This window comes from Mixophyes fleayi, chromosome 5 (assembly GCF_038048845.1).
Source record: "Mixophyes fleayi isolate aMixFle1 chromosome 5, aMixFle1.hap1, whole genome shotgun sequence".
NCBI classification, from domain to species: Eukaryota; Metazoa; Chordata; class Amphibia; order Anura; family Limnodynastidae; genus Mixophyes; species Mixophyes fleayi.
This window is the reverse complement of record NC_134406.1, coordinates 264,387,360-264,410,568: the sequence shown is the minus strand read 5'-3', so window position 1 is coordinate 264,410,568 and position 23,209 is coordinate 264,387,360. Positions and strand designations below refer to the sequence as shown.

At 40.0% G+C, this 23,209-nt stretch overlaps 1 protein-coding gene across 2 annotated transcripts in view; it reads right to left on the bottom strand.

Moving 5' to 3' along the window:
• Positions 1 to 20,193, bottom strand: part of FAM91A1 (family with sequence similarity 91 member A1) — a 34,317-nt gene extending 14,124 nt beyond the window's left edge. For both annotated transcript variants that reach the window (XM_075214032.1, XM_075214033.1), the window contains exons 1-12: positions 19,984 to 20,193; positions 13,904 to 13,988; positions 7,602 to 7,753; positions 6,556 to 6,613; positions 5,997 to 6,064; positions 5,111 to 5,224; positions 4,456 to 4,546; positions 3,934 to 3,996; positions 3,566 to 3,672; positions 2,104 to 2,142; positions 855 to 967; positions 31 to 149 (exon numbers count right to left, since the gene is read on the bottom strand). In XM_075214032.1, coding sequence (XP_075070133.1) covers positions 31 to 149; positions 855 to 967; positions 2,104 to 2,142; positions 3,566 to 3,672; positions 3,934 to 3,996; positions 4,456 to 4,546; positions 5,111 to 5,224; positions 5,997 to 6,064; positions 6,556 to 6,613; positions 7,602 to 7,753; positions 13,904 to 13,988; positions 19,984 to 20,055 — 1,081 coding nt within the window. In that variant the 5' untranslated portion in view covers positions 20,056 to 20,193. The remainder of the gene's footprint in view (positions 1 to 30; positions 150 to 854; positions 968 to 2,103; positions 2,143 to 3,565; positions 3,673 to 3,933; positions 3,997 to 4,455; positions 4,547 to 5,110; positions 5,225 to 5,996; positions 6,065 to 6,555; positions 6,614 to 7,601; positions 7,754 to 13,903; positions 13,989 to 19,983) is intronic.
• Positions 20,194 to 23,209: the final 3,016 nt, after the last annotated feature.

The following is a 23,209-nucleotide window of genomic DNA, read 5'->3' as shown; positions in this document are numbered from 1 at the left end:
AGCATCCAAACCATATGAACCCTCCATTACCTTGGTCTTCCTGGCTGTTGGTGTCGGTGTCTGTGGCTGAAGAGGCCAGATCTTGTACAGGGCTCTTGCTTTCTGAGCTCTCCCAGGAAAGCAGCATTTTCTGTGGATCCAAGGTGTTCCTGTATCAGAAATCACAGTTTTCTATGTTGTCTAGTGTATATGAAGGCAGCCAAGTATCGGTAAACCATACAGGATAATGTGATTCGTGTTGCATTACATTATATCACTGGCCAGTGGAAACTTGGAAAGTCACTCTGCCCCTTAATCAACTGTAAACCACAAACGATCAACAACAACTGTTCTCTTGCTCAAAGTTCAACTTATTGATGGAGTATGCGGGAAAACTGGTTGGTCAACGATCTTATATCACCAGTAAAATCTGACGTTACACCAACAAGTGATTGATTATCTTGATTGTTAGAGATTACATGACCAAATATTATAACCTCAAGGCATATTCCAGATACAAATAACAATATTCAGTGCTGTATTGTAATTGTATGTATGAATGTAAGGCTAGATGGTAATATTTAAAAGTTAGTTAAAAACAAAACAAACACAAAACAAAAAAAAAAACCCCACTTCAGTTTTGATTGCAGTTAAAGAAGTTAAAACAAATGATCCTTTTTTTTCTCCTCGACAACCCACCCGTGATCTTGCAGAACCGCGCACTGTTGTCCTGCAGGTATGTTGCACTTTAAATTTATCTTGCGTAACTTCAGCCAAAACTATAGTTTTTACTTTTGGGTGGAATTATTTTTTTATACACACGCATAACATAAAACATGAAATTAGTGTGAAAATATAAATGGGACAATAATTACTTTAGTCTGTTTACAGATGGGACGTTCCTCCACGACGGGTGCAGCTGGTCAGGATTAATCACTTGTCCCTTTTTCAGGGCAAACCCCAAACGGCAGTACATTGAAACGGCATTCTGGAGACAGAAAATCAACAAAACTTGTTACACATCTTTATGTACTATTCCAGAGTAAACTATCACTGCAGCTTGTGGATGGACTCTGCGTCAAAGCTGGTCAAGGTCATTTTTCAGCAGGTAAAACAAGAGAGATTTTTTAAATTTTGATACAGGACGACCATGCTGAAACTTTATTATATGGTTTTACCAGTTAGGGGCGTGGCCTAATTGGCCTGTAAGTTGCTCCTGTTGTCTTCATACAGCGGAGGCAGCCATATTGTGGCCTAAACCAATATTCATGGGTACTCCGTCACAGGAAGAGAGAAAAGGGCGCGGACAGGAGCAGAGTCTACGACCCACCTCCCGGTACATCTAGAGTCACTGGATACCTTCATAAATCTATTAAGACCAACATCCTCTCCCAGTATCAAATTTAAGAGGCGGAAAACCAGACGTTGGAAAGAAGCTTTAAAAGGTTTAACTGCTGGGATATTTTATTGTATAAAGTACAATGTTACATAGAGAATACTAAGAAATACAAATAAGGATTCCTGAATTAATTCCGTATTTATATTATTTTATGAAGGAAAGTTAATCCCTCTAAACTACACCAGGCAACTGAATACACCACATTATTAGGTATAAACCATTGCACTGAATCCAGACACTGCTACGTCATGAAATGCAGTCACAAGCTGTTGTAAATATACCCTATGGTCCTATATGCTAGTTTTAGGACATGAAACTTTTGAGTACAAGCCCTAAGGGGGACTTACTGCTGAAAGATTAATTAGTGCGCACGTCTTAGGTCTCCTGGATCGGTAGAAACAAAGGCAACGACGTGCCAGCTATATACCATTTATTTTCAGGATTGTTTATCAATCAGATGCTATAGTTCAAATTAGTGACCATGTCTATTTTAATCTAACCCAGGAGATAAAACAATATGGGAGTACACTATTTTCAATGCAAAAGGCTGCAAATGCTGCAATAAAGTCTGCTTCAACTTCACTTACATTAATAAAATATTCAAAGACATAAGTAACAAAATGCTCAGTGTCCTCCTACAACTGTTTATCTCACTGCTCCATCTAGTGGTAGGCCAAAGTTACTGCAATCCAAAACTAGTCTCGTGTATCAATATTATACCATACCTTTACTAAAGACAAATCGATCTCCAAGACATTGGCAAGCTGGAAAAGAAACCATATTTGCAGGGTAAAATAGAAGCTAACGACGCATGTGTACGTACAAGTTATATATACACAAAACACTTAATGCAAAACTAGTCTGCACCCATCAATGCCTGTCTACTATCCCAGACATAGAGCGCTCTACACTTACTAACTGTGGGGTTGAATCATTCATCATTGAGGCTTCAAGAGAAACTCAACCAATAACTTTTTTTGCTACATTATTGCAGAAAGCATATATTAATGTCAATTCTAACCTATCTCACTGTGAGCTGCATATTTCGGCAGCCATGTATCAATTCAGTTTGAAAAGATAGACAAAAGAGTAGCTCACATCCTCCTTCATCCCCTACTCACTTCATAGAATTTGTCAGGCAGCGACTTTTGTAAAAAAAAATATAATTATTTTTTTTAAAACAATTGTACATTGTAGCAACAATGCTTCAGCTGTCCGGCTTGATAAGTTTAAATTTTTAATATTTACACACAAAAGTGCCCCGTATAATAAAGATATTCCCAAACACATAATTTATGCCATAAATGAAGCTACACTGAGTGGTGGTTTGGGAGAAAAAGGAAAAAAAATGTAATTTTTTGATTGGGGGTGGGGGTCATAATGTGATATTAGAGGCGTCTTAATTGAGGTTTTAACTATTTTCACCCCACACATTTAAATCTGCCAAGCGTTTGTAAGCGTGCACCTATGTATGTGATGGGTGTCCTCACAGCCTGTACTTAAACAATATCCCCGAATACACTAAATATAGTGCATCTAATATAAACCTGAATGACGAAAGACACAGATAACAGACAGCACCGGAAGCTATGTGCGGCTACTGCAAGTAGCAGGCTGTGCTCTCATAAAAGAAACATTAATCTCTGCAAAAAAATCTTTTGAAAGAACAGCAGCTTTCCATTTCCTCACTGGAACCACAAGCACATAAAGTAATCAAAGGATATATTCTAAACTGCACTAAACACTGTGGTTAGAACATGAAGACACAATTAATGCAGTGTAACGGGTCTCATACTAACTGATAGACACCAGCAAATGCATCTTTAGAAAACAAAAGCAAACAGATATATAACCTGCTACACAAGCACCATGTCAGTCCACTTAAAGGACCATTAAACATAAAAACACAAGCTGGCTTATATGAAAGATGCAAATAATGCGCATGTGGTGCATGTAATCGTTTCAGGAGTTGATCAGAAATGAAGATATTGTAGATAAAGCTGTGATCTGGGAGAATGGGGGAGGATTATATACTACACACAGCGGGTTTCCTGTCTGTTCTGCTATAGATACAGGACAATCCTGCCACTGACTGGTGGAGAATCTCTGCCAACCTGGCCACACACGGGTGTAAACTCTGAACATCGTATGAAATCAGCCATGATTCCCTTAGCTGGACCATCTTACCTCTGCCACGTTGGTATGTTCATCAATAGAAACAAATATCTTGTAAAGAAGGGTTTCAAAATAGTCTCCTTGTAGTCGGTTCATCACAAAACCTTCCAGGGGCGGCACTGAAAATTCCAAATTCCTGAATTATTATACGAAGCAAAAGAATAACTTCTTAAACGGTCAGTAAAGAGGGGCCCCCTCTCCAGCAGGACTGCACAGCTACGTAACAAATATACATTTATAATAATTACCCAAATCCTTGCACAATACCACAGTCCTGGTAAAAACCCATGACTAGGGCACGTAGATCTCTTGTATAACTTTTCAAGGGTTGCAATATGGATTTTTTAACCAATTAAATACCCTAAAATAAAGACACTCACCAGCTATGCAACTGTCATCCGAGATCGGTACGTCTAGATATATAAATCCTTTATTATAAAGGCCTAAAAGAGATAAAATGACCTTTGTTATCAACCAGATTATCTGCCAAAAGGTATTGTGAAGTTGATATAGGACAAGGGAATGTAATAAAAGCACCCAGAAACACCAGATAAAATCAGTATACAATTAATGTACTAAGCTGTTTTCTCAGTCCTGGTTGTCAATCACACCAAGAGGATGGACACTGGTTGGTAATCAGGTCTGTATGACACCAGAGGACACTAGCTTACAAGGCAGCAGCTTGTGTCTGTTCTATGGTGAAGACTGTGAATGTTACAACAAACATACAAATAGCATAATGTATATGAATGACAGTTTTACATTTATGCGACGGTGGTGAAAACATTAACACAACCAGCACACATCCACACACTGCCCTCTACACCACAGGTCACACAGAATCCACTTACAGCGTTACAGTTTTTACAGTTCAATATCCTTGTTTCCAGTCTTGCACTTACTATGAACAACATTATATTCCAGCGTTCCAGCCAACTGAGGCCCAGAGTCAATGATTTTATCAATAGCTCTTTTCTCTACCGTGCTGCAAATCTAGAGATCAAACATGGAAAAGAGAAAAAAAAGAAAGTGTTATACGTTGAACATAAACCACTACAAGCCCCAAACTTACACTGATGTAACGGTTTTACTACCAAACGTCTAAACATTATTTTAAACATCAGATTAGATTTAGCCAATTTTACATGAACAGTATTGTTCCAAATAATTACAGCGAGGCGCAGTTGTAAATGAAGAGGAGATTACCTACAAGTATTAATACCATAGTTCAGTGGATTTCAAAGGCACCCTTATGGTCTCCAAAGTTTTTCAAGGCACCCCTAAGCCAAAATAATTACCAAGTAGTCCTCTGCCTTGCTTACCACCACCCCTGGCTACAGGGAGTCGCGGTGCACAGTTTGGGAACCACTGACATAGTTAACGTAAGGGGATTCAAGGGTATTAATGCAGTTTTAGTATATACTAAAAAAAAAATTCTGTGAATCGGATGCCATTCAGGATCTCACTACAGATCGTCGGATGATAACTTGCTCTTCACATTTCTCACGTTGACATTATTGTACTTCTCAGGAATATCTAAGTCTGGGGTTTTGGTACCTTGATGTCATCTTCCGTGATGTACCCAGCCTGCACCACCCACCAGGCCTCTATGGTTATTTCCACCGGTTTCACCGGCAGTAAGTCGCGGGCAGTTTTTCTTCTGAAGAATTTCTGGCAGGAAAAAAATAAAATAAAAAACAAAAAAACAAAATCAAAACTAAAAACAAACATTTTGCTTAAAAATCTCTGTGAGTCACTCAATAAAAATACATAATAAAAATCAAATGGCCTCATTAACAGAATGGATATAGATTGTGCATTGTTGCACAGGCAAAGCTGCCCGTCCTTTAACCATTTGGCACAAAAAAAACTTTTAATATAGTGAACAAACATCACATGTGGCAGTGCTGCAGATTGGGATTTATAATGTTACCTAGAAAGGAGAGGGGAATTAAATGTTTACAGCAGCTTCAATTTTATATTAGGTGAACATACATTTTTTTCCCAGTAAGAATTATATTTCCCTTTGATCATTTCTGGCTCAGAGACGGCGATCTTCTGACCAGGAAACGTGGCGTTCTAAGGCGCTGCCATGCTCACTCAGCGTATGGTAAAAGCGAGAAGGAACGCTCATCTTGTGTCGCAACGAAGCTAGTACACGGACAACGCTGCAAAATCACTGTACTGAGGCAAATTCCCACATTCAAGGTTATGAAATGCTGAGCAGATCCCTTTAGATTGTTACGGTTTCCTAGTCTTAAGATCGCAGCGTTCTACAATACCCGTCAGACACCGCGCTTAGAGACAGGACAAAGGAAAAACGATCTGTGATCTAGTGAGTGCATTGTACAGGGTGACAGGGCATCCGGCACAGTTCTGACTTTTTAAAATGACAAATTAAGAAAAAGACGTCACTTACAGGATCCCTGTACGAGAAACTTACCTTTGATGATCTACACTGGTTCATCAGATCAATATACTGGTTCCTTCCTATACCAAGAAGTCTTAGACCTTTAAAACAGTAATATGAAGAAAAAAAAGGTTTTATATATCAAGTTATATAAAGATACAGAAAGTAGATTTCACTGAGATTTGTAAGCCCACTGTCAATGAAGATGTGTGTTCCCCCAGTTCTGCTAGTCGTGGGAAAATAAAAGTGCCACGACGAGATGTGTAATTATATTTTAAATCCAATTGATTTAGATGCTTTGCTGAAAAAGAATGCTAGAACTCTGTTTGTTCAACGATTTTACAGTTTGAAAAGTATCAATCACGTTTATTTGATGTTTAGTTAATAGATGGCAAACGCTTCAGTTAAGGGTACAGACATCCTATTGTGTCATGAATTCTATGCACTCAGAAGTATTTATCATAACCGTTTATACATTCATATGTAATTTATACTTGTGGCACTGTATAAAATCTATAAAAATGTGGCGTAAAGGGTTTGAACCACGATATATATGCAAGACTAGATCTGTAGACTAGGATATTGTACTTACAATCTGCAGCAGTAAAATTCGGCAGCGAATCGTAGCTCTTTTCACTGTTCATTATATCCTGAAAAATAAAAACAAAACCGTTACATTGTAACTATGGACTAGACTGAAATCTTGAGCTGAAAACTCTGAAATGGGATTTTTGGGTGGAGGGAAAGTCCCCAAACCTTAAAAGAGAACATAAATCTACTGGCCCTTTTTCCCCTAGTTCACCTTTCCCTTATAAATAACGCAAAAAACAAATGAAATGTCTTGTGTCTTTGTATTATATTGTCTATGGTACATGTTTTCTACTGTTTCCTTTACATATAAAAGGGTCAATAAACCTGGCGTTCTTATTTTTTCAAACTTATTTTTATTGTTTAAGTATAAGTTGATCCAATACAAAAACGCATCTAGCAACATTGACAAAGGTCTACATAAGAGTTCCTATCCCACGACTTGCGTTTACAATTGTATTTATTTTCTTTAAGTTGCAATCAAATTTTTACAGCACTTCATATGGCTGGTTAAACTCTATGATCTGAAGGATAGGAAATAGACAAGATCTCACTACTAACCCAGTCTAAGGACTCATTGCCCACTGACATTTGGTTTGATTTTAAACAGCCAAATACAAACACAATTGCCCGTTCTGGTTACACCCACTTAGCTTCCGTGCAATAAGCTGCCCGCACACGTAGCTACGTCCGGTATATAAGTAGTGTCAGAGCACACATTGTATTCATGTTACAAAACAGGTTCCACGCAGACCAGCAGGAGAGGAAGTGGGTGGGGATAGAACAACCTGTAGCCAATCAAATCATTAGATTTTAACAATCAGCACAGTGCATTTCAGCTCAGCCACTGCTGTGTAAGTGTGAGTAGGGGTGGGTGACCAACATGTAGACAGGCCAAGCCCCTAGGAGTGACTATGGAGGGTGTCAGGAATGGGAAGAGCCAAACATAGGACTTGGGAGTCGCACAATGCCCACAGCCCACCAGTCTGACAGCCAACACAGAAGAGATAAAGAACAGGGACAGTTTTAATGTCTTTCTATTAAACTTACCTCCATTATTCCTATATAGTATGAGAAGGGCGTTATCCGAAGTCCCTTTACCATGATGTCAGACAGATGGTACGGGTAGAGCATGAGATGTTCCCGACTGTATTTCAGTAGCTCCTCGTAGTATTTACGCTCATCTTTCTTCACGTGTTTCACTGGAAAGGACACACCGCACATTAACTAGCGATCCTCAGTATTAAGGGTAATTCCACCACACAATTCTGTTCTCAGACTGAATGCTTTCCTCTTTTTACCCTTAAATAAAATTATACAAGTGCAACCAATGCACAGGAATGAGCTGAGCTGGACAAAATAATTATCTGATTGTGGAGTTCCCAAAAGACAATCTCTATATCAGTAATTATTACTATGTGCGACTTATTACAAAATGCATGAGATTAATATACGCACCTACAAATAATAGGGAGTATAAATAATGCTTAGAGATGCTGTATGTTCTTGTTGTACATAAGTAATGAACAAATCTCTCAATGATGAAAACAAACAAATTACAGCCAGTTCCTAATTTCTAGGTTTCATTTTTATAGCGATCATTGGAAGCTTCTAAGCGCCCCAAGTTCTTATACACAATCATTATTTGACAGCATTTAATGTGCGCTCTCAATGTCTATTAAACGATGACGGTAATAGACCAAAACAGCAGGCTGTCACTTTGCATCAATTCAGGAATTTTCAGCAAACTTCTCACTTCCACATGGAGGTAAACGATCACATATAAACACTATATGGAAAGGTCACTAAAAAAAAAAAAACACTTTGGCCAAATTTCATATTCATCTTGTCCAAGACATTATAAAAATATCAATATAACCAGGCGCTAATGAAAATTAATGACCAATGATGCATAGAAATCTGAAGGTCTCCAACAGAGAGGTACTGTAACCTGTCACTAATAAGTAAACACAAACTTTTGAGAGTGCTGATAATATGTAAAATAAATAGCTAATTTATTGATAAAAAAAACAAAACAAAAAAACAATTATAATCAATATATATTATAACATTCTTAGGGGCGTATTCAATTGTGAGCGTTAATGCTAACAAACGAGCGCTCGAAAAATCTAGCGTTAATACAGTAATTACTTGCGGAAATTCAGCTTACTGCTCCCTGAGCTGCGAGCTGAAATTCCGCTAGTAAACTACCGTATTAATGCTTTTCGCGCGCAATATTACAGTATAAAGGGTAAGATTTTTCGAGCGCTCGTTTTTCAGCGTTAACGCTCACAATTGAATACGCCCCTTAGCGTATCAGACAGAACATTCGAAAGTACCTCCGGAATTATTACTTTTAAATGGGAAGCACTGTTTTTAATTTATACATTTTGGATTGCTTTAGGGTTAATTCACACTAATCAATTACCCTTAACATTGGAACATTTGTGGACAATCAGGCAAAAAAAAAATATACCGTATTGAATGCAAGATAAAGTAACCTTGTATATTTAGGATTTGACATCTGAGAAATGTCAGGTTTAATTTGTTCTTGTATCCAAGACATACTAATGCTTCTGTACAGACACCTATCAGCAGAGACATACAATTAGGAATTACATCATTACAGAAATATTACTAATGTAGGGCCTGATTCATTAAGGATCTTAACTTGAGAAACTTCTTATTTCAGTCTCCTGGACAAAACCATGTTATAATGCAAGGGGTGCAAATTAGTTTTCTGATTCATTAACGATCTTAACTAGAATTCTGTTTTGCACATAAGTTAAATACTGACTGTTTTGTCATGTAGCACACAAATATTAACTTTAAATTTCAGTGTACAAATAAGCTATCAAGTATTTGTGTGCTACATGAAAAACAGTCAGTATTTAACTTATGTGCAAAACAGAATTCTAGTTAAGATCGTTAATGAATCAGAAAACTAATTTGCACCCCTTGCATTATAACATGGTTTTGTCCAGGAGACTGAAATAAGAAGTTTCTCAAGTTAAGATCCTTAATGAATCAGGCCTATTGTTCTCAATTTTGTCTTAAGTTACTGTAGAATTTTTCAGCTTGTTTTTCGCTCTTTTGCCATTGGTCATTCCCCCTTATGTTTACCAATTTTTTAATGTTAGACTGTAGGCAACATTTTTATAAACTGCAAAATCAATATCGATAAGCAGAATCAATCACTTGTATTTGAAGACTACTGATTTCTTTTTTGCATTTTGAATGTAAGTAAAGGAAATATACTTTAGTGAAACAAAACCAAAGCTTTATTTACTCAAAATCATTTAGGAGCTGCTCAGCGAACGCTGCCATATTTCTGTGGACATCTGTCCTACAGCCCTAATCACTGACTTTAATGAATAAACCATTGCCATAGCACAGACAATATATGCTGCAGCATTCTTCACCTCTTTTCCTTTATATAAACCCCTCTTTAAATCCTCAGAGCAGAGCATTTCTATTATACTACCACTATACAACTTACGTCCAAAAAACCTGTGCTTGCAAACCAGTATAAAACACCCATTGAGCAAATATAGGAATAGGACACTTGTTAATTAAAAAGATTTGTTACATTTTGCGTTTAGTTATCCTATTTTTATCATCCGTTACTTTCTTTTTATTCTGTATCATATTTGGTGAGTGCTCATCTTTCGATACTACTTCCTTTATAGTTTTTAGGGTTGTGGTTAATTTGAGAGAGTTTAAACCACACGTGGAGAATCTGCAGCGAGATCCGTTGCTTCTACCACCACTGAGCCTGTCTCCCATCGCACCGGCCGTGTCTCACACTCTAAGGGTCAACTCTTTTGTGCACAAGAATTCAAGTTATAAACAACATTGCTGTCCTGCAGAACCGCACCAGTAAAACGCCACAAACACAGCACGATCGCCTGGCAACAACAATAATAGAATTCCTGGTGCGGCTTTTGCAATGCAGCTCAGAACATAATCCGCAGGCAGGTGGTACAAGAAATGGCTTTGCAGCAGCCGAAGCAAAACAAGTTAGAAGGAATTTCTCACAAAAGACTGTTCTATTGTGGGCTTTACAACGTCAATACAACTGGTTATTCTTCTGTACACGCTGCAGACAGGAGGAAAGTTTTTCTTCTTAAAGGGGCTATTTGTGCAAAATAGACCTTAAAGGGAGGATTCAATTCCCTGTTCTGGGAGCTTCAAGCAAAAAATCCGGAGAAATTACCGTAGTAACTATAATAATGCACAGGCCACATTGTTTCAAGCTTTCAAGCGTTCTCTGAAAACCCACCTCTTCAGACAAGCTTATAATATTCATCAACCACTCTCTTAACCTCACTACATTACCCTATTACCACCCGTTATACAACTACCCCTTGACCAACATTGTTGTGTGACAGGATCATTTAGCTTATGAGTCGCTTTTACCTTTGCAGTCTGGCTGGGATGACTGCAAACGTAGACTTAACCTCATGTATCAAACTCCCATTGTCCCATAGATTGTCAGCTTGCGAGCAGGGCCTTCTCACCTCTTTGTCTGTTTTACCCAGTTTGTTTATTAGTTTACTGTGTTTGTCCCCAATTGTAAAGCGCTACGGAATATGTTGGCGCTATATAAATAAATAAATTATGATGATGATAATGGTTCTAAAGAACAATGTGGGGAATTTCCCCTGACAGTTTATTATGCAAACATAACTCCTTCTACTGCCATCTTTGCGGGCAGCCATTCTGGTTCCTGTGCCTATAACTGGCCCCCACTACAGTGTTACAAACGTACAATGTAACCAGGTTTCAACTTAATAGCGCACGTTGCTTTTCACAATACGGTGTTAAAAGACGACAAAAGTCCATAACATGAGTAGTGTCGGTGGTGGATCATAGGCCCAGATATGGCAGTACCTGCAGGAGAGGTAACAGTCACATACAGTCTAATAGACAGTGTATATAACAAATGGTTACAAACAGGATAGGCTTTATGTTGGTAAAATACACCGTCCATCTCTATTTTGCTCATTGACCCTTACAAAAAAATATCCAGCAGATGAATTTTTCCCTTAAAATAGTTTAGCCTGCAGCTCCCAACTCCTATATCTAGAGTGGGGTATTTTAATAGGAAACAAATTACTTAAAGTCATGGTCCAGGTGCTCCACAATGGGAGGACTGGAAAGGTAACAAACGCTTTGAGAAAAGAAATCTTTAGGCGTGGATGCTTGGAGAAGGATTTTAAAACAGAAGTATAAAGACTCTGAACTAATTAATGACTACTTGGAAGAAGAGGAGTCCGTTTTAAGAGCCGACAATGGCGTAGTCCAGGGTAGAGAATTGTAGGAGACATTCAATATGATCTTGACAAGGTGGAGATAAAACTAAATAAGAATGTAATGTGTATAAAGGAGTGGTCGGCAAATAACTATACATTGGGGTCACCAATATGTGAACCCAGCACTGTCTGAGCACTGCAGAGGACTCGCTGATGAAAAGAGGGATATAGCGCTACGGTCAACTTTTAGTGGGCAAGAGCTACTACACTTAAAGGAATCCCTTCCTGTATGTCATACAAATATTAATAAAGAATGCGCTCAATTGCCTACAGAGATGACATATAAACAAGGAAAATTATTAAAAATGTGGGTAGCTGATATTAAATAAAAATATAGCGTTTAATAATAGATGAATCATATACTAAAACACACAATGTGTATATAAAATTGCATATAACAATACCAGTAATACAAAAATCCAAACGATCGTTTGGACTGATTTCTATTTTGTTTTATCTTTATTATTATTATATATTTTTTCATCTATATTTGGTCATTGTTACTCTATTGTCTGGTCAAGGTATTCATTTATCATTTTCATATATATAATATATATATATATATATATCTTATGGTTCTAATTTTATTTGGCTGGCATAGCGGCTAGCTTTATTACGTGATTTGGATTTATTACTGGTATTGTTATATGCAATTTTACATACACATTGTGTGTTGTTTTAGTATATGATTCATCTATTATTAAACGCTATTTTTTATTTATTATCAGCTACCCACATTTTTAATCTTTTTCCTTGTATATATGTTAATCTCTGCAGGCAATTGAGCGCATACTTTATTAATTTTTAGAGGACTCGATGATGCCTATGCAGAATCAGATTGTCAGTGGGAGGTGAAAAATGTCCTAGGAGTACCTGTGGAAGCAGTGATTCTGGATGTAAACGCTGTGTTTAAAGAGTGCCTGGCTAGGAATCTGCTGGGTATGCTGTAAATGGAGAACGTAGTATGTTCAGAGTTGCAAAATAACCACAGTTTACCCTTGACCATGTTGATTCAGACCTAAGTAAACAGTGTATTTGATTTTCTCCACAATCGCAAACTCACACAACGAAACCGTGCGACCAACATGTTAGCGTGTGCTGCGATTCATTAGGGTTTGTAGGAGACAATCAGCTTTTCTTGTGAGGACATTTTATTTTTGCAATACTGGGCAACAGTCGTGAATAAATAGCCTATCAAAACATAAATAAATAGTTGTGCGCAGAGTGCACATTATATGTTTTTATGGGGTCTAGTTATGAAGCTGCGATGAGCCAAAAATCCAGGGTGAAAATAACTGTTTTCTCAGGACAATGTCTATTGCAGTCTTCTCTCAATTCACCAAGGTGTTAAAGCATGAAAAATCAGAGATATCTCCTGCGCCGTTGGTTGCTGCTGTCCCCATAGACCTCTACGGGGACTGCGTTCTGTCCCAATTTAACAACTTAACTTTTTAATAGGGTCCAACGCCACCTTAGAGACTGCTCCGGATACATTGTCGGGTCCCGTCAGGATGAAATAGCTACAGGTCACCCCTCTATTCGCCGGCAGGGTTACACTGACAGTGAGAGGGTTTTTGCTCTCGTTTGGGGAAGGGGGGGGGGAATTTCTGTAATGCACCCCGATAACTAGTAGCGGTATTACAAATCCGGCCATCAGAATGGGAGTTACTATGGCTCACTAGTCACCTATGATACATAGACCTTTATGTCTTAATATGTTTTAGGAGATAGATTCATGACCTAGATAAACACAAAAAGTAAACCCATTTAATCACAAATTTCACCCATGTACTTTAACAAAGAGAAAGCGATATTGGGAACCAGTCAACGTGCAGAGCTTCGGTGGGAAATAAAATAAAACACACCAGTTATTTCACATATGTTATTCAGTAATATCCATGTTTTATAATAGGTACCAAAGTCCTGTTGTGTTTTACATTTGAGGTTTCACGTCTACAAATGTGTTCTCAATGCAAATAAAGTACTGTGTATTTCTATGAAGACTGTGTCAATACGGCACTGCCGACGTTCCCCTACCTAGATTACTCCGGTACCTCAGCTGGTTCCGGATACTGTACAGTATAACATGCTTCTCGTATTCCTTTTGAGAGTTTCCCAGGCTCTAAGGAAAAAAAAATAATATGAAAAACAAAAGGTTAGAGGAAAACTTGACTCACAAACGTATTCATTCCAGAGGCTGCAGAAACGAGTGAAAGGTTATTCAGGACTTTCCAAATACTATTCAAGGGGAATTTGTGTAGATTATCACAGGCTGAGAGAAGGGAGCAGGAGAAACATTCATAAAAAGTTTTAAATATCATCACTTATGTATTTGTTGGAGGTTACAAGATAACAGTGTTTGCAATATAAAGGGCGTGTAGAATAATCTGCCATTAAATACAAATTACTACATTTCTATGTCTCCACATTAAAACATAGACTTTTCCTGTGTTTCAAGCTGGTGTTGTAAAGAGGAAGAAGTGCAATCCACCTTCATAACATCTGCTACTTACTAATCCATCTACATAATATCTGCTACTTTCTGCTACTAAAGACCTTGAATAAAACTTTCACTATGAAACAGATGGACATTGACAGATAAGATGCTATTAATCAAGACAACATACTCGTGTGGGAATTATACTCATTTTAATAGTGTCCTATAAATAAGTGTTTTGCATCATTTTTAAAAACAAATTCTAAAATGAATAGTCCACCCTGTAAGTAATGACATACCCACTAGCATCGGAATTATTTGCTTTAAGCGTATTTAAAATTCATGTAAATGGTCATTAAAAACATAATTCTAAGTGAGGCCGTACATATGTTTGGTTTTAGTTGTGTTGTGCTTTTTGGACTTGTTCCATTTCTTTTTTAATACAATATCTCTAAGACGCTTGTAAAAATGCATACCAGATGCCAATGGGGATGTACCTTAAATATGTTTTATAGGCGACAAGAGCATGATTCAATATCCCTCCCGACAGAGTCACTGCTCCGAACTAAATTAAGTACGTCAGAAATTGAAAAATCCTGGGGCCAGGTAGCCAATACGCCTAAATAATAATTGCTACTGATGCCTAATATTTGGGAGCCATTTCTTGCTAATTTTCCTGGAACGTAAATTTGACTAAATGGCTCCTGAATGCTATATTATAAAGTCCCCCCCCCCCCCCAAAGTACATTTTGTGTGTATGTTTTACTGATGTAAGCACCCATTTCAGATTAAAGATCTCAAATCTTGAATCTCTTGCAAGTCACCCCAAGTTTAGACATTCCCATTGATTGCACTTTGGGGAGATGAGGGAGTGGTGAAGGCTGGGGTCCACCCCCACTAAGTGCTACCTAGAGAGCTGCCTATGATACTGTTCACTAAACACAAAGAATCACTTGTAACAAGTCAGCAATGTAATAAAGGCAGCATAATGTGTCATATACATTCCTGTAGTCAACATCAATAATACTGCAAAATAGTTATTATCAGTCTACACTACCGGCGTCGGGCACAGCTAGAAAATAATGACCTCACTGACTGGTTGTATAGTTTGTACGTGCAGATTATCAGCCGCATGTACTATACAAACTACAAATGTAAAGGAAAGTCAAAGGGCAGAATATAGTAAAAGTAGCAACTGTGCTTTGAAGAATTCTATGGCAAGTGGTGGATAAACTGTCCTATGAAGAGAACGATCTTGACTTTTGATTTTTTTTAGCAGGGACCCGAAAATGCACGTCAACCACATAAGGGGAACAAACACTGGTATAACAGATGAATGTAAAATAATATTTATTAAAGATCGATTCAACATGTAATTCGTTATAGAACGCACACTCACTTAAATCAAAACATCTTGATAGGAGGTTAATCTGCAGTGGTTTTTTAATTTTTATTATTATTTTTCTGATTTTGACCTGAACCAAAACTATCCCTCTTGGTTGCAGACGAGCAGAGCAGCACGAATGCCATGTTTTTTAATGCATACATGTAGTTATCATTTTGGCAGTTTATAGACATTACAAAGTTGCAAGTGTCCACAGGGGTTCAGCAGATACTAGTCAAGGAGGTTGAAGTGCATGTAAGTTGCATTACAGCAACATGAATTTAATGACAGTAACACAGGTTACTCCACTGTGGCTTTCCAGGCATGTTGAAACTACAAGTCCCAGCATGCCCTGCTAGTTATCAGCTGGCCATCTACTGGGGCTTGTAGTTCCACAACACCTGGCGAGCCACAGTTTGTCCAGGCCTACAATAACATCACAGTTGGTGATAAATGGGAGCTGTAAACAGACTGAAATTTCCACACATTCCTTTGTGCAACTTCACTTCTATCTTTCAGGGGAAAAAATAGCTGCAGTCTCTTTAAATCTGTAATTAGTTTCAAAGGCAAGTACATCTTGATAACAAGGAGTTTTCTAACACAATGTAAGCAATACCCAGAATTAGTCATATTCTACAAATTTCCACTTTACAAGAAAAGTACTTTACTACTTCAGAAAAATCTTTACATACTGACAGTATAAAAATAACTTTTTGCAACTTTACAGATGCAACCGATTTAGAATTAAGCCAGCAGAAACTACGGATCAGTGCTAACATTTTGGATTTAAATATTGTTTTGCACTTTAGCACAGAGACTGTAATATATAGATATATAAGCATCCTAACAAATCTATAAATGTATTATGTAAATCAAATAATCCTATATTTGCACTGAAGCCACAATGTCTCATTGGCTAATAATGTCCAAGATCAGTGTCCAGAGAAATAAAAGCTAATTGGATCAGACGCAGAGTGACAGGTAACTGAAGTAACAGGTCCAACATGAGAGGCAAAGAAAGGTTAGAATGAGGTGTGTCATGCCAAGAAGGCCGGGATGGTGGTTTATCTGTGTGGAAGGGCTATGACCAAGTAAATGAGGGGCAAGAGGGCCACATCCTGGGCATCATGGCCAGATATAGGGGCAGATTCAATAAGCGGCTAGTTGACGTAATGCATCTCCAGAATAGCCCGCAAGCACACATCGTGTGGGAGTTTTTACTACATTCTCTGCACATTTTTCCTCACTTCCCAAACAGATGCGAGGGAAAGTGAGCAGAGATTTCTGTACCGTATTAGCAGTCAATGTGCGCAGCCTGACATCAAGGCGATGTCTGGGGAATTAAATCTGCCCCACAGAGTGTCACAGCTTAACAGGTCCTGATGCTGGATGATATGGCAAAGGATCTAAAATACAGGAACAAACAGGAACAATGTGACAACCTACAGGCAGGATAAGATGCAATGCGACAGGTCGGGCATAGAATAGGGTCCCTGTATTGGGCAAATCTATGCATACACAAGGCAATGTGGGCCAGCAAAGCACCAGCAGAGGGGTAGCAACAGGGAGGCGCAAGCTGATGCTTTAAGCTAAGACTCCCTCAAAACAGTAGAGTATATACACTGATCAGCCACAACATTAAAACCACCTGCCTAATATTGCGTAGGCCCCCCTTGTGCTGCCAAAACAGCTCTGACCTGTCAAGACAAGGACTCCACAAGACCTCTGAAGGTGCCCTGTGGTATCTGGCACTAAGACGTTAGCAGCAGATGCATTAAGTTCTGTAAGTAGTGAGGTGGGGCCTCCATGACTCTGATTTGTTTATCTAGCACATCCCACCCACTTATGCTCGATCGGATTGAGATTCGGGGAATTTGGAGGCCAAGTCAACATCTCAAACCCTTTGTCATGTTCCTCAAACCATATTTGAACAGTTTTTGCAGTGTGGCAGGGTGCATGATCCTGCTGAAAGCGTCCACTGCCGAGGGAACACCATTGCACCGATAAAGTGTACATGGTCTGCAGTAATGTTTAGGTAGGTGATTTGAATCAAAGTAACATCCACATGAATGCTGGGACCCAAGGATTCCCAGCAGAACATGGCCCAGAGCATCACACTGCCTCCACCAGCATGACTTCTTCCCATATTGCATCTTGGTGCCATCTCTTACCCAGGTAAACGACACATGTGCACCTGGCCGTCCACATGATGTAAAAGAAAATGTGATTCATCGAACCAGGCCACTTTCTTTCTTTGCTCTATGGTCCAGTTCTTGTGCTCACTGCAGGCGCTTTCAGCGGACAACAGGGACATCTTGGGCACTCTGATTTGCGACTCCACAGCCCCACGCAGTAGAAGCTGCAGTGCACTGTGTGTCCTGATACCTATCTATCATAGTTAGCAATATGCACTACAGTAGTTCTTCTGTGGGACTGGACCAGACAACTAGCCTTCACTTCCCATACGCATCAATGAAACTTGGGCGCCCATGACCCTGACGCCAGTTCACCAGTTGCCCTTCCTAAGACCACTTTTGGTATTTACTAACCCCTGCATACCGAAGACACCCAACAAGACCTGCTCCAACCAGGGCCATCTTAACAACATTACAGGCCCCCGGGCAAATCAGTGCATCGGGGCCCATATATATTATATATATATATATATATATATATATATATATATATATAAATGAGAGGAGGCGCACAATAGTGTAGTATGGCAAGTTAATGAAGCCAAGTGAAAAATCCAAAAAAGGAACCAAACCACCAGAAATGAGTGAGCCAGAGCTTCCCACCATGTGGATATCAACAATATCTAGAATAGATATGTATAGCTCATAGGGTGGAAAATCACACACGGCCAAATGACGTTCAAGAAGGTATATAGACAAAACAGGTCACACCAATGAAGATGTATGCGTACCAGAAGCCAATAGTTTAATGGCTTATCTGCAGGATATCCCGTAGACTGTAAGGATGTAATCAATCTTCAGCCACCTTTGATTATCCCATAGGTCACCTGGAATAATGGTTGTAGATGTAGAAGTCCAATACACAGGTAACAGCAGTAGTAGATTCAGCAAGTAGCCTGAACCAAGGCAAACTGAGTAACACAAAGATCAGGCCTTGTGTTACTCAGTTTGGTTCCTTTTTTGGATTTTTCACTTGGCTTCATTAACTTGCCATACTACACTATTGTGCGCCTCCTCTCATTTACTTTTAGATATATCCCTGCTACACCGCTTGCTACAGAGGATTGGCAGCCGCCCGCACAGGGGAAGTGCTATATAAGAAGGAATCATTTCAAGACATTGGACTTTAATATTACTATACTGGTGCAGCGTCATAGCACCATTTGTATCTATTTTGTGTCATATATATATATATATATATATATATATATATTATATATATATATATATATGGGCCCCGATGCACTGATTTTTTTAAATGTACTCGCTCAGTGACCCTTGAAGTTTTTCTTTTGCAGGATTTTTTTTTTGCAGGATTATTTATTCTCATTAAGAGACTTGCCTATGGGGCCCCCCTGCCCAGGGGGCCCCCGGGCACCTGCCCATCGTGCCCAATGGAAAAGATGGCCCTGGCTCCGACTTAGCCCTGTAGCCATCACAATTTGGTCCTTGTCAAAGTCGCTCAGATCCTTACACTTGCCAATTTTCCTGCTTCCAACACTTCAACCTCAAGAACCGACTGTTCACATGCTGCCTAATATATCCCACCCCTTGGCAGGTGCCATTGTAACTAGATAATCAATGTTATTCACTTCCCTTGTCAGTGGTTTTAATGTGTGTCTGATTAGTGTGTATATACACAGATACAGTGGTCAAGTGGAAATTTAGAAGTGGCAGTATGGAACCGTGTGTGTAATTATATATATATATATATATATATATATATATATATATATATATATGAATTACGCACACTATAGGTATAGAGCAGTTATGGCAAATCTGTGACACTCCAGGTGTTGTGAAACTACAAGTCCCAGCATGTTTTGCCAGTAGATAACTAGCTGATAGCTGGCAGAGCATGCTGGGACTTGTAGTTTCACCACACCTGGAGTGTCACAGGTTAGCCATCACTGGTATAGAGCCATGTTTGGTAGTACTTGCTCTATGATAGATGACAGAGGCAGTGTTGTGGTGCACACATGGTACAGTTGCTCAGTGGAGAAAGGTGAGGAGGACCAGGTGTGAGGTCAGGTGTCAGAGCTGTGAGGTCATGTGACCCATGTCCCCCAGGTGAGCTGTCAGCTGACCCGGCCATTACCTGTCTGACGTTGGCCGGTAGTTTGGCCCATGGATAGTTCTGGCGGATGTGAAACTCCATATCAATGTTCATGGTGCCCGGTACCCCCGGTCAGCGGCTCCTGAGAGCTCCCCCCCGGCCAGCACATACCCCGGCTGATAGGAGCCGTCAGTCTCTCGCTCTGTAACTTGCTCTCGGTGGGAAGTTACTTCCTCATTGGAGAGCGGCCCGGGTGACGTCACTTCCCATAGGGCGGAGCTGGCGTTGAACCTACACGCTGAAGTTTTCTCTCTTTCACTAGAGATCCAGCTGTCACCTGTCAAACTGTCTCCAAGCTCGGAGGCGGCCATGTTCCTGTATATCCGAATAATAACCTGAATGAGAGCTGGCAGCTTCTGCCGCTCATTCTTTGTACATAACAAGTCTTTCGTTTTGCATAGCTTGTAACGCACTAAAAATTGGCCTGGGATGCTTTACATCAGATTTAGGTAGCCTGTAATCAACTGTTGTCGAATTACAAGTGTAGGATACCTGGTATTGCAGAGAAATGCTGAGATTTGTAGTCCCACATCTGGACAGCCTCTGCAGCTATTGCAGAATATATCAGTTTTGTAAAATGACTGCAATATCTATATAATTACTTTTCTTTAGGTGTTATTGGAAGTGCTGAATGTCACCCAGAGAAGTGATTCACTCTGATGTGTCAATTAAATTCTACATTTTTTCACATATTCCTACATCATGAGGCTGTATAATCTGATGGGGCTATTTCTAATGGTCATTGAGCATTGGAGCTGTTTTGCTGGAAATTGGGGCTATACATTATACTTGATTTTGTGGCTCATATGGTCATTGGGTCTATATAAGGTAGTCATTGTGGTTATTATATTGTACACTAATCTGCTGGGCATTTAGATTATTAATCTGTAAATCACTGAACTACCACTATTATTATTGTTGGCTATTTATACATATTTATACAAAGCCTACATATTATACAGCGCTTTGCAAATGCAGCGTTGCAATTGTCCTAATTCAGGCGAGACAGTCCCAATTTGAGGGCTCTGTTTCGCCATCCTGATCGGGAAAGTTGGGGTAAAAAGAAGAAAGCCAGAAAGAAAGCTAGAAAGCCAGGCTGCCTGTGCCAAAGAAGATTTCTGCAGGACCGGAGCCTGAAGAGGAAGACGACAGAGTAGCAGTGCCTGAAGTTTACAGCTAAAGGTAAGTGACATGCTGGTGAAATGGCAAGGGGGGCTGGGAGATAGTGATAAAATGACTGGGTATGTATGTAATGAAATGGCTAGGGGTGGGGTCATGAATTAGCCACTGGGGGTTGATAAAATGGTTGAGGGAGGTAATGAATTGGCTGGGGGGGGGTGATGAATTAGCTGTGGGGGTGGGTGATCAAATGACTTACAGGATTTGGCTGCTGGGGGGTGTGCTAAAATTAAATTGCTAGGTGGGTGAGGGCTGGGGCTGTGTGTGATGTAATGGCTGGGAAGTCATGATTTGGCCATCGGGGCTTGATGTAATGGCTGAGAGGGGTGATGAATGTGCTGGGCAGGTGGATGATGAAATCGCCAGTCATGAATTGGCTGTTGGGGATGTGATGAAATGGCTATATGTGAGTGTGTGGGCGGGGGGGGGTCATGAATTGGCCGCTGGTGGTTGATGCAATGGTTGTTCTCTGTGATCTCAGCGGTCACTAGAATGATAAATAATAGTCAGATGGGGCTATATATTCAGGGTTTGTTCAAGGATTGTTAACATTTCTTGCATATTTTCAAAGCAGGACCCCAACTTTCCAGAAGCCAGCTACATGAAAATAAAGCTTGTAATAGAGAACAGTGCAATCTGTCTAAATTTGTATGCTAGAGAATTCTTCTAAATATTCATAGCACGGTGGCTTAGTGGTTAGCACTTCTGCCTTACAGCATTGGGGTGTCACGGTTGGCTTACAGGAAATTGATCCCTAGGCTCTGCTGAACATGGCTAGGCCCACCCACGGGCGGGGAGTCTAACAGACAGGTGGTTTTCACCAGGAACCCCCGCAAGTGGGTATGGTCTTGGCTGCACCAAGTCTGCAGGTCGCGGTCCCGTGAGTGAGTGTACAGCAGAACGATGTGGGGGAGCCAGGTGAAGTGGATGGAGACGATGGAGTCCACAGACAAGTGGTATAGATACAGGCACAAAGATAATATAGGCTGATGGTCAGCAGCCAATGAGTCACTAGGAGAATAGGTACTCTGTGGTATATAACGAGAGAACAGAGGCTGTCACTATGAAGTACTCTGGAGATGGTAATGGAAGTACTGGAGCAGCAATAGTTCAACACAGCCAGAGGCTGAAGGCTGACTGGAGTGGTGGAGGTAACTCGTAGTAACAGCTGATGAGTCACAGATGTAGTAGCGGCTCTGAACGGTAGTGATGAGAGAACTGGGGCTGTCACAATAGAGTACACTGGAGATGTTAATAGAGGTACTGGAACGGCGATAGTTCAACACGGCTGCAAGCTGAGAGCAGACTGGAGTAGTGGAGGTAACCCGTGGTAACAGCTAATGAGTCACAGGTGTAGTAGCGGCTCTGAACGGTAGAGATGAGAGAACTGAAGCTGTCACGATGAAGTACACTGGAGATGGTAATAGAGGTACTGGAGCAGCGATAGTTCAACACGGCCAGAGACTGAGAGCAGGCTGGAGTAGCGGGAGTAACCCGTGGTAACAGCTGAGGAGTCACAGGTGTAATAGCGGCTCTGAGTGGTAGCGCTGAGAGAACCGGAGCTGTCACGGTGAAGTACACTGGAGATGGTAATATAGGTACTGGAACAGCGATAGTTTAGCACAGACCATGAACTGAATCCAGGAGGTTTAAATAGTGCTTCAGAAGTGCTTAGCCAATGAAAAAGAGGGAGGAGGTCCCGAAGTGCAATAGGCTGCACCTGCACAGATCTGAATATAGCTGAATGAATGAACTGGAGAATGTCTGATCCTGGGACATGGCAGTTTCCAGATGAATGGACTGCAGGTAATGAGACAGGTACTATCTGTGGGACCAGCGTTACATGGGGTCATGAGTTCGATTCCCGACCATGGCCTTATCTTTGTGAGTTTGTATGTTGTCCCCCGTGTTTGCGTGGGTTTCCTCTGGGTGCTTCGGTTTCTTCCCACACTCCAAAAACATACTGGTAGGTTAATTGGCTGCTATTAAATTGCCCTTAGTCTCTCCCGGTCTGTGTGTGTGTATGTTA